General features: G+C 45.4%; 1 protein-coding gene across 6 annotated transcripts in view; it reads left to right on the forward strand.

The window, feature by feature from the left end:
- Positions 1-2,323: 2,323 nt before the first annotated feature.
- Positions 2,324-12,569, forward strand: part of FREM1 (FRAS1 related extracellular matrix 1) — an 87,204-nt gene continuing 76,958 nt past the window's right edge. For 2 of the 6 annotated variants that reach the window (XM_077921556.1, XM_077921557.1), the window contains exons 1-2: positions 2,328-2,768; positions 9,271-9,740. In XM_077921556.1, the coding sequence (XP_077777682.1) occupies positions 9,510-9,740 (231 nt within the window). In that variant the 5' untranslated portion in view covers positions 2,328-2,768; positions 9,271-9,509. Of the gene's footprint in view, positions 2,769-9,270; positions 9,741-12,569 lie in introns of all 6 variants that reach the window. The other 4 variants (XR_013391175.1, XM_077921558.1, XM_028711517.2 and 1 more) reach the window with 4 other exon arrangements.

Here is a 12,569-nt window from a genome sequence, read left to right on the forward strand (position 1 = left end):
CCCATGTAGGAGCATTCAAAATATGTAATCTGAAGTGGTATGATGCAAGAAGAATTCTGCCATGTGATTTGGCTGAACATATACATTTGCTCAAAGTCTCATTTGCATGGTCCCTTCCTCGGGATACCATCTAAACATGTTTACTAGGGAGTAGGTCTTGTATACAGAGGGACTTACCTCTGAGTAAACACAGGTAGGATTGTGCTGTCAGTTGCTTCTTTTCTTTCAGCTTGCTTAGGATAAGTTATATGCCTGCACTCAGAACACTGCTCTAACAACAGCCAGTGTCCATAAAGGCAACTCAAGGACCAAGTGCATTGCATCTACAAATGAATTTTAGTACAATATTTCCACCAGAGGTCCCCTTTTGTTTCCAGTTCTGCCACTTTTACAGTCCATTTGGTATCAGCTTCCATACCTCTCACATGAATGATATTTGGTTGTGGGGGCAAGCTTCAGGTTGTATACACAGGCCTTCCGAGCACCCCAATTTTCCAGGGACAGTCTCAGAACTACAAATGCTGTCCTGGCTTCTGATTTGATCCAGAATGTCCCAATTTTCCCTGCCAGTTTGCCGCCACTGAAATCGGCAAGGAGGAGGAGCCAGCACTTGTCCTAAGCAATGGTGGTAGCTGCAGGACTGAGGGAGCATCCTGTTGCCTCTCCATGGCCGTTGCTGCCAGCCTCCTGCCTTGGGCAGCTTGTAGCAGCTGGTGGAGAGCAGGCCAGGAGGAAGAGAGGCTGCAGCCCTGAGGGCCCAGCCCAGTGTGATGTGCCAGCTGTGAGGCGCTGGCAGAGGGCAGGACCTCCCTGGGCATGAAGAAATGGGGAGCTAAATGGAGCTCAATGAGTTTTGGTGCTTTTAAGGAATTAAATGTTTTGTCCGTCCGTGTCTAATCTTGCCCCTCTCTAAAATTTATTTATTGGTGTGTGTTTTTCTTTTTGTAAATCTGCTAAAGAAAACAAATAAAATACAGCGGAACCTTGGTTTCCGAACTCAATCTGCTCTGCAAGACCGTTCGACTTCCAAAATGTTCAAAAACTGAAAACTGAAAGTGGAAGGGTGTGAGAAATGTCCCTATGAGGAATGCTGCAGGGCATGCATTACATAGTTATGAGGAAGGCATGCATCTCAGGGGGACAACCTGTGTTTTGCAATGAAAAGGTACCAGTTTCAATCCCTTGTCTCCCAGGCACTGCTGAAGAAAAGTGCCTGACACCTCGGAGAGCTGGGTGGAATCTACAAATATTTTTAAAAACGCTGTGTAAACGCTTTTAAAAAAAGTTTTAAAAATAGCATTGAATTTGCCATTAGCTCACCATTGCCATCTAGTGTCACATTTGTGTAATGCAATTAAAACGTTATATTTGCAGCTGTGCAGTGGACACTTGGGTTGTGAACGTGATCCATGAGGGAGGCATGTTCGCAACCTGCAGCGTTTGCAACCCACAGTGCCGTGTCTGCGCACGTGCAGGTTGGGATTCGGCACTTCTGAGCATGCGCAAAGCACGATTTAGCACTTCTGTGCATGTGCGAGCACCGAAAATTCGGTGCGGTGCACAACCCAAAAGCACGCAACCTGAAGTGTCTGTAACCCGAGGTATGACTGTAGCTGAATCCTTGCTGCCCATGTGCAATACTGAGCTACATGAACCAATGGCCGGACCTCCATATAAGGCAACCTCCTGTATTCCTATAACTTTCCTAATGAAAAATAAGAACATCTGCTTTGCTCTAATGAGCCGTTTTCTTTAAAGAGTTTCCTTTTGGTGTGTGAGGCAATATGGAAAGGCAGGCATCTCAAGTCCAGTCAGTGCCTCCTTAACAAAGCCCAGAGGTAAGATATCTGTCTTCAGAATGAGACATATTCTCTGTTTACACTTGCAGTGGGATTATAAGAGACTGTCCTCTCAACTTTTTCACACTGCTATTCCATTTAGAGTTTGATTCTGAGGCCTTTCCTGTAAAAAAAAGTATCTTGGCCTGATGTCCTTTCGGATTCACATCTGAAAGTTCAAGCCATCTGCAACCATGATATTAATCACAAGGTTTTGATAAGAAACGTTGTGGGTACTTTGCGGCCAGCCTTTTAGGGATCACTCAGCATGCTGAGTTGCCAAGTGGCAGCCAGGACATTCTCCTCGGTACTTTGAAATTTGCTGGCGAATCTCATGATGGCCTCAGAAAGATGGGTGACAGACTGATGCAAGGGGTACAAAAGTAGCAGGGAGGTGGTGGTTGTGAGTGAACAGCATAGCCTCTTCGGCTGTGTGTGTGTGTGTGTGTGTGTGTGTGTGTGTGTGTGTCTTTGGCGTGTGTTTGTGTGGAGAGAGACAGCTTCAGTGCAGTCAACTAGCAAGGAAGAAAATGGGAAGTTCTAGGGCTCTCTGCCAAAAAAATAATAGCTCAGTGTAAACACTTGAAGGCATCTTTAGAATGTCCTTATCGTAGAGAGCACTGGAGCTTTTGTATTCTGGAAGGTTTCAAGCCAGCAGCTGTCTTGCAGCCAGCTATCGCTGAAAGTCCTTTTTAATGTGGATGTTTAGTACAGGGCGGGGGGGGGGGAGGATACAAGCAAGCTGACCAGAAAGACTGGAATTTCAGCTCCTCCACCCCACCTCCTTAGATTTCTCCCTCTCCCTCTCCCTTTCCCTCTCTCTCATTCTGCAAGTCCTCTAAACCAGAGATTATTGGGTCAGTGACTCCTTATCCTTCCCAGGCTGTGCTGTCTTCTTGAGCTGGAGTTCTTCAAGGACTACTGCTACCTGTAAGTACTCTTCCCTCTTCCTTCCTCTTTCCTATCTGATAGCTGCACATGTAAATGAATCAGTACAGATTTCATGTTTGCAAGATAATGCATGGTGTGTGCTTGTGAATATTGCGAGGCTCGCAGTGCTGTGTTTGCCATAGCATAGAGACTTTCCTATGTGATATAGTCGAAGAATATAATACTTGTTTAGGATGAGGTACCATTCTCATGCGTGAGCATTTTAAGTTCTAACAAGACCACTGAAGAATCAAATTCATCACTTGCACTGACTCTCTCTTCACGACAAGGCATGTAGTGAGATATTCTGCTGCCTACACTCCAAATGGTTTCTATATAGAATCCCCAGAAACCTGGAAGAAGAAATACTCTTGCTTCTTTCTCCCAGGCATTCCATAAACGGGTGGGTGAGACTGAGAAATGCAGTGGCACCCATATCCAACACTCTAAAGCAGCACTGTATCAGACAGCACTGTGTACCAGAATTTCAAAAGAGGGACAAAAATGTCCAGCAACACACACACACACACACACACACAGTGGTACCTCATGTTAAGTACTTAATTCATTCCGGAGGTCCGTTCTTAAGCTGAAACTGTTCTTAACCTGAAGCACCACTTTAGCTAATGGGGCCTCCTGCTGCTGCCGTGCCGCTGGAGCACGATTTCTGTTCTCATCCTGAAGCAAAGTTCTTAACCTGAGGTACTATTTCTGGGTTAGCGGAGTCTGTAACCTGAAGCGTGTGTAACCTGAAGCGTATGTAACCCGAGGTACCACTGTATTTAAGGGTACCACAACATATTTACTGGCAACAGTTTAACTTCTGAACAGTTTAGCATGCCCCAAGGGGACAGGGTTATGTGTACGTAATGATAAAACCTAGTGAAAAACCCTCTCTTTCCTCCCTCCTTCACGTCAGAAGATTTTTGTGTTGCAAAAGAAGGACTTTTCAAAGGGGCTGTGTTAAATTTACATAAAATGACATGAAATGTATTTTAAGAAGCCGAATTGCCTTAGCATTACAGGGGCTGCGCTAACTGACCCATGGAGTCCCTTCCAACTCTGCAGATCTATAATTCTATGAAATATCTAATGAAGGAGCTTGTCCTTCATTATTAAAGCAAAGTATGAGCTACAGTCCAGCATAACAGGCTGCTTAATGTCTCATAGAGTTTTAAACAGGATTTAGACTACAATCCTAAACTCAATCATTAAGGAGTAAGCTCTGTTGATTAACTGTTGAGTAAACCCACTTAGGACAGCAGACCCTCCAATTGTCTCTATTTTCCAGGGACCATTCCAGATTTACAAAAGCCATCCCGGTTTCTGATTTGATCTTGGAATGTCCCACTTTTCCTTAGGACATCCCTGTTTTCATCAGAGAAATGTTGGAAGGTATGGAGTTATCTGACCCCCCCCCCCAAGCCAAGGAGATAAGTAACTATGCAACCTTTAGAAGACATCTGAAGGTAGCTCTGTATAGTGATCCATCCAGGCACTGTTGATCTGCTTAGCTTCAGCAAAATGTGCTCATCATGTGCCTTTTTTTTTAGATGGGGGACAGGGTTGGAAATTATGAATGACCTGCATGAATGAAAAAATGAACAAACAATTCTTGGGCATTCTTTACCACTACCTTCCTTGATTTTTAGTGCAACCTTCACAATGACAATTCTGTGTCCTCCTCCCCTCCCCATCTAGCTGCCTGCTGCCAGTCAGGGGCATGGTGTGTGGGGGGGGTGCTGCTGTTGGGGCAATGGTCCTGGGCACATTTTTCAGGGGGGAGGGCTGCTCATGCCACCCTGCCAGCCCCACACCACTTTGCAAGTCTGGGAACTGCTCTGAATGATCGCCTGGCAGCATGAGAACGATGCAACAGTCATGTGCCCTTCAATCCCAGCCTTGCCCTCTGAAGGGCGCATGACTGTTGTGTCCTTCTCACGCCCCCTTGCCAGACCTGAGTCACTTTGTGAGGCTGGGATCTCAAAGTGACTTGGGGCTGGGGTCGCTCCAACAGCATCAGCAGTGAGGGCTGAGCTGGCAGTGCGGGCTCTGTTCACCCTCCGTGCCCGGCCTCCCCGGTGTCAGCAAACCATGCTATGCCACTGCCTCTAGTGCTTACTGTAGTTAACTCTTCTAAGCCCAACCTGATGGCAGAAGTACAGTACCTTGTTCACAAATGGCAACATAAGCCTTCGCAAAGGATCTAGCAGCCCATTGTTCAGCTAAGTAAAAAGCCTGAATAGGCAACATTTAAGAGGCTTTAAAAAAACACTTCCTAACAAAGAATCTTAGTTAGCCTGCTCTTGTTGTAATGCCTGTGGCCGCCTTTCAAAGTGTTCCATAAAAGCTGGCTGTGAAGGTAAACGGATGCTGTGTTTCCTTTGATTTTCAGATAAACTTTAACTGCCTGAGTACATGAAGTCACCGCAGGCAAGATAAGGCTATCAGTGCTCTTTCAGAATAGTTGAGTGTATAGAAAGCAGGCACAACATGGCCTGCTAAAGAGTTTACGAATAATCTTCAGAGAGAGGGAGAGAGAGAGAGAGAGAGAGTCCTATAGTTAGGGACATGGTAAAAAATAAATAGAGGAAAGTTTTTTAGCAGCAGGTCAGCATCATTCACATGCCATCTAATCTCCCATTTCATTATACTACCAGTATTGGTATTTTATATAGTGCCATCAATGCACATGGTCTTTTACAGAGGAAAGGGGTCAGGTTCCTGCCCCATGGATATTGCAATATACAGTGAGACACAGGGAAGACAATAGAGTAAAGAGACTTCCTGGGACTGTGGCTGAGGGCATGATAGATCACTTTCTTTGTTAGCAGAGACGGAGAGCCATAGGCAGAGACTATGGCTGTGGAAAATTCTACTGCTTTATGAATGGTTATGCTCTAAGGGTTGTGGACCCAGAAACAGGGTGGGCCAGGTATGTGTGTCTCAGGGGGTGATGGGATCTCCTTTATTTCCCTGGCGCACACACAAACACAGCCCCAAAGAGTGAAAAAGTATGTAGGTCACATTGGTGTCAACAGAAGGGGAAATGGAAGGGTTTTTTCTTAAAGATTAGAATCATAGAGTTGGAATAGACCACAAGGGCCATCGAGTCCAACCCCCTGCCAAGCAGGAAACACCATCAGAGCACTCCTGACATATGGTTGTCAAGCCTCTGCTTAAAGACCTCCAAAGAAGGAGACTCCACCACACTCCTTGGCAGCAAATTCCACTGTCGAACAGCTCTTACTGTCAGGAAGTTCCTCCTAATGTTTAGGTGGAATCTTCTTTCTTGTAGTTTGGATCCGTTGCTCCGTGTCCGCTTCTCTGGAGCAGCAGAAAACAACCTTTCTCCCTCCTCTATATGACATCCTTTTATATATTTGAACATGGCTATCATATCACCCCTTAACCTCCTCTTCTCCAGGCTAAACATGCCCAGCTCCCTTAGCCGTTCCTCATAAGGCATCGTTTCCAGGCCTTTGACCATTTTGGTTGCCCTCCTCTGGACACGTTCCAGTTTGTCAGTGTCCTTCTTGAACTGTGGTGCCCAGAACTGGACACAGTACTCCAGGTGAGGTCTGACCAGAGCAGAATACAGTGGCACTATTACTTCCCTTGATCTAGATGCTATACTCCTATTGATGCAGCCCACAATTGCATTGGCTTTTTTAGCTGCCGCGTCACAATTGAACTGGGGATGGGAAGCGCCATTCCTCACCAGTTTAGGATGGCTCTGGCCAGAATACTGAAACTCTTGATTGTATCAAATGTCCCACTTGCGCTTGCACAACTTCCCTGCTCATCTCCTCTCCCCTGCAGCCCCCTATCCTCAAAACCTGCCCCAAAGGGTTGAGGGACCTTCTGGAGCAGATTTGGGGAGGGCATTGTGAGAGGAGAGGAGGGGGAAGTCCATTGCATTAGTGGAACACCTGTGGCGTGGCTTTGGGTGCAGCCTTCTGCTTTGCTCACAGTCCTCCAGAATTGTGAAGACCAGTTATGAGCACAGCATGCATTTCCTCTAAGCCACTCAAGACCACTGTGAACTTATCGAAAGAAGCAGAGCATGCAGGTTCTTGGTTTCTTTTTATTGGGGGAATAAGAAAACACAATCTCCCCCTTAATTAATAAGTAAAACTGCTCACTTTTAATTACTACAGGCAGGATTTGTATATGACAACTTAAGAAAGGGATGCAGGTAGCGCTGTGGTCGAAACCACTGAGCCTCTTGGGCTGGCCAATCAGAAGATTGGTGGTTCGAATCCACACAACAAGATGAGCTCCTGTTGCTCTGTCCCAGCTCCTGCCTACCTAGCAGTTTGAAAGCACACCAGTGCAAGTAGATAAATGGGTACCGCTGTGGCAGGAAGGTAAACGGTGTTTCTGTGCGCTCTGGCTTCCATCATAGTGTCCCGTTGCACCAAAAGTGGTTTAGTCCTGCTGGCCATATGACCCGGAAGGCTGTCTGTGGACAAACGCTGACTCCCTCAGCCTGAAAGCAAGATGAGCACTGCAACCCCATAGTCGCCTTTGACTGGACTTAACCGTTCAGGGATCCTTTACCTTTACCTCACTTAAGAAATGAAACAAAACTTATGCAGGGCTCAGCTGCCAGCCTATGATTAAATAAGATGCTCTGCGGACTGTAGTCTTAATGGGGGGGGTATTTGTTTTAACTGCATATAAAACTTAGAGTGTGGGATCAAAGCACATTTGCTTGATTACTATTATTGTATAATTAAAGACACTCCATGCCTTTCAAAGAGGATCTGCTTCATCTTTCTGCTGAGTGGGTGGTATGATGGAATTCATGGGAACGCGTCTGCAGGGCACTGCCATAGACTAAACCAGACTTCACCAATCTTGTGTCCTTTAGCTGTTTGGGGCTACAGCTCCCATCAGCTTCAGTAGAGCTATTCTTAGGTTCTCTGCTGATCTGCACAGAACTGTGTGTTATAAAGAGGAGCATGGGTCAACCGTTAAGCGACAGTCTCCTGTTGAATTCCTCATTCCCCTCTTAGGATTGCCATAATTTCAAGAGCAAAAAAAAGGGGACACATTTGCTGACTTCTACTTTTGATTGCTATGAGAACTCTACCCATTGAAAAGAGGGCGTGTCCTGGAAAAAGAGGACATATGGCAACCCTACGTACAACTTAATTTATGGTGTGTACCATTGTGAATTTCCCTATGTGCTCATACCCTCCAACACTTCTCCAATGAAAATAAGGATGTCCTATATAACAACAACTACAACAACATTATTGTTTATATCCCACCCATCTGACTGGGCTGCCCCAGCCACTCTGGGTAGCTTCCAACATATATAAAAACCTAATAAAACATGAAACATGAAAAAACTGCCCTATTCAAGACTGCCATCAGATGTCTTCTAAAGGTTGTAGAGTTACTCATCTCCTTGGTTAGGGGGTCGCTTAACTGCCTACCCTCCAACATTTCTCTGATGAAAATAGGGACGTCCTAAGCAAAAGCAGGACATTCTACGATCAAATCAGAAAGTGGGATGGCTTCTGTAAATCCAGGGCTGTCACTGGAAAATAGGGACACTTGGAGGGTCTGTAGAGCTTCATGGGTGAACACTGATATGGGTGGAAAAGCTTTCCCCAGGGCTATCTGATAAACGCATGAGATCCAGATTTGGAAAAAGCTTCCATATCTCCCAGTGAAAGCTGGTGACAGAAGTGTACAATGAGGAAGTCTGAGCTGATGATTATGATTATGACTATTGATCTCCGGTCCATAATCAGGTCTGGCTCTATTCACAGGCAGCATGAGATGACCTGCCTCAAGCAGAAAATATCAGGGTAACATTAAATGGCACCCAAATGCCTGGTTTTTGGTTTTGTTTTGTTAATTATATTATACCCTGTGATTTGGATTTTTCTACCTCAGGCACCAACATCAGTGCAATAGAACATTACCACCACCACAAAAAAGCCATCCCCTCAATCTGTTCTTGGGTTTCCCCCAACCCTCTGGAGCAGATTTGGGGGCAGGAGAGGGTTCAAGTCCCAAACTCCAAGCAGCAATCATTGTACTTTGGGGATATTTTGGTTGAAAATTGCCCAAAATATCTCAGGCCTTCCCAGCTTTGTGTAACATGCACAAGACCAGTGCTTTTTTCTGGGGGTACTCAAGTACCAGCACCTTTTTCTCAAATGTTTATAGTGTGTAACAACTTCATGGTGTGTACGGCACCTTTCCTCCCCTTTACACAAGATACCTGAATTGCCGCAGCCTGGTAACCCTGGTCTGAGCATGTGGGTGTAGATGGGGAGTTGTAGCAGCCTGGATAAAGCTCTTCAGCTGCCTGTCTCCCATCAACATAGCTCATTTGTTGTCTGAAATGAAATATGATTATGTGGGATGTCAAGGGATGATGCTCACTTGTAGCAACAGATGCAATGCATAGCACCTTCCTTTTCATTACTATCATTCTCTGTCTGTCTCTCTCTCTCTCTCTTTCCCCCCTATCCCCTAGATTTTGGGGGAAAACCGTGTCCCTTGTTCTAAATGTTGGGATTGATCCATGAATTTATTTACCTGAGGATTCTTTGAAAGGGTTCCGTGTCCAGATTCCATTATGCAGGAAATATTCTTGATAAAGCACATGGAGGACACTGTAGCCTGATGCCCATGATCAGCTGGTGAAGCTTCCCAGGAAGGACTAAGAAAACAACACCCTTTCCCTAAAGAGTTTTCTCCTTTGCTAACCACACTATGAAGGCTTTGGGGAACAGCTGGCTGCTTTTGGTCTTTGCACTTAATCTGAGAAGCATCAACTCCTCCTTTGTCAAAGTCAACCGTGGGGCGAAAGTGATGAAGGGCCAGTCCATCTTCCTGTTGCAAGAGGACCTGCAGTTTTCCATTCCCCGAGAGAAGGACGCTTGCAAAGTGGAAGTTGTGATGAACGAGCCGATGACGCAGAGGGTTGGGAAACTAACCCCACAGGTATGTGAAATATCATGGCATGGCAATTGGGGGAGCTGGGAAGAGGAGGAAAAGGGACGACTTATTGGGAGTAACTGGACTTTGGAACGGCGGAATGGCCATTCTCAAACATAGCATTGGCTTCCATTGTGAGTGAAGCTTGTTTGTTAGTTAAAAGCTTTTGAGACATCTTTTCCCAAACTGAAGCAACTGCATACAGCCCCACCTATATATCGATGGGCAAAGCAGACTTATCTCTAATTTTTCTCCACTGCTGCTGAATGAAACAGCACTTTGCCCCCAAACGCTTCTAATTTGTGCTTGCTTTGGTTTTTTAAAAACTATTATTAAAAGCCACCAGGAGGTAAGTCAGCTGTTCGTGTACATTTTAGATAAGACCCCCAGGGCAAAGCCCAGCGCTGTACAGCTCTTAACCACAAGCAAGGGTTCCTTTTAATTGCTCCCCATGTAGTAATGGCGTGACTAAAATGTGAATGCACAGCATACCATGGGACTTGTTCAGTTCCCAAGAATTACCATCAACAGATGGTAAACATACAAAGGGGTTTTTTATGCCTTCTTTCCACATCAGACATATTTCCCATATCACCTTTCTTCTACTTTTGTCCCATCTGGGTTTACTTATGGGAACCTGTGTGGAGAAAGCAACATTTTCTCGATCTGGTTACTAATACAAAATAGAATGGGGTGCTTTGAGAGCAGTGTGGCTGGCACTGAGAGCAGTGATCATGTGTGTTTTCTTCCGCCACCCTGGTATTGGAAACAAAAACGTGTCAGGTGCACAAAATTATACTCGGCTCCTCCTGCTGCTGGCTGAGGAAATGTTTGATTTGAGGACTATGTGAACACCAAACAGTTAAAGTAAACAGCTCCCCCCCCACAAGAATCCTAAGAACTGTAGTTCACACACAAAGAAAGCCCAAGGTTCAGCACCTTCAACAAACTACAGTTCCCAAGATTCTTTGGGGAAAGGCATGTAGTTTAAACATATGGTGTGTATGCAACCAGTGCAGTCATGCAAATCCCATATGCCTAGTTTGGCTTTGGAATATCAGTGGCTAGGGGGAGTCTGCTGCTTGAATACCTTGCTCACGAGCTTCCTGGGGGCTACTGTGGGAACCTCCGCTATGCGTGTGTGACGGGAAAACTGTTGAATCTCTTCCACATATAATGTTCAACTGTCCCCTACATAGCATAGCCAGGACTAAATTCCTGGGCCCTGCTTTACTGCGCTTGGTTGGCAGGCCTGTTGAGTCACACGCCGCACTGCTTTTGCAGGATACAGATCCTTCTGTAACTCTGCAGGTGGCGAGATTCCTGAATGCGGTTATCTCACACGCAAAAATCACCAAAAAACAACAGCAACATCAAAAATTAATCGGACAGTTATGATGAGAGTGCATGTCAGATCTCTTCTTCAGTTTTCCTTTTTCTGTGAACCGTCCCTTGGAGCTCTTCGGGCCCCAAGCTGTTATTTGGCTCTGCTCAATGACCCTCCCTTGCATCGTGGTGTTCACCTTCTGCTGTCGGATATATCGGTCTTTATGCCTCTGTGCTTTTATGTTTGTACATATTTTATGGGCTAATAGCCGCAAATAAATAAATAAATAAATAAATAAATAAATAAATAAATACTGTGGGAACCTGATCCAGAGCTAGATGGACCTTTGTTCTGACTCCTCTGGGCTCTTTTTATATTCTTCTGGCTATAGCATTATGAAGTTTCACTCTTATGTAGTAAGCAGCCCATTAAAATGTGACCAATTATCAATCAACATTGTTCTGGTCACTTTGCTTCAATGAATACTGCTCGTGCACCAACCAGTTGTGCACTTTTTAATCCAATTTCAGTACATGTCCCGAATTTTCCAGAGGTATGGCAAGCCTAGGAGTGTATGCCAGTGGTGGGTGTGGCCCAAAGTGGGCATGGCTACCCACATACATTTAAAATAAATTAATTGCTGCAAACTAACCCTAAGAAGTTTGCAACCAAACAGCAAACTAGGTGGAAACTTTGTTTGTCCCATTGTGGAGAAGAGGAAGCTGGTCTAAGTAGACCTCTTTTTTCTTTTTTCTTTTTTGCTCCAGTAGGACTTGTATTCTTCATTTGTTAAGATGAAGCATTGTGTGGAGATGTTTTACTGTGAATAAAGCTGCCATGATGAAGAAACAAATATGACACTGGAAATTAGCAAGGGATTTTGGAACAATGACACATAGTATATCTGTAACCTCTGCTATCCTTCTAGACATAGGGTTGTGGGGTTTGTTTGTTTTTTGCATATCCCTATGACTAATAGCGGGACATGGGTGGCGCTGTGGTCTAAACAACAGAGCCTCTTGGCCTTGCCAATCAGAAGGTCAGCAGTTCAAATCCCCACGACGGGGTGAGCTCCCGTTGCTTGGTCCCTTCTCCTGCCAACCTAGCAGTTCGAAAGCATGTCAAAGTACAAGTAGATAATTAGGTACCACTCTGGCTGGAAGGTGAACAGTGTTTCCGTGCGCTGCTCTGGTTCGCCAGAAGCAGCTTAGTCAAGCTGGCCACATGACCGGGAAGCTGTCTGCGGACAAACGCTGGCTTCCTTGGCCAGTAAAGTGAGATGAGTGCCGCAACCCCAGAGTCGTCCGTGGCTGGACTTAATGGTCAAGGGTCCCTTTACCTTTACCTATGCCTAATAGCAGTATGCAGTTATCATCAGGTAATAATGCTGATCGCCATGCCTTCGGTTCATTTTGAGCTGATGCTAATAGCATAGAAGCAGAACATGCTCTGGTCAGTTGGCAACTCTTAACTGCCAGCCCCCCCCCCCCCCATGGCAGAACTTGCCC

The sequence above is a fragment of the Podarcis muralis genome, chromosome 17 (genome assembly GCF_964188315.1).
Source record: "Podarcis muralis chromosome 17, rPodMur119.hap1.1, whole genome shotgun sequence".
Taxonomy (NCBI): Eukaryota; Metazoa; Chordata; class Lepidosauria; order Squamata; family Lacertidae; genus Podarcis; species Podarcis muralis.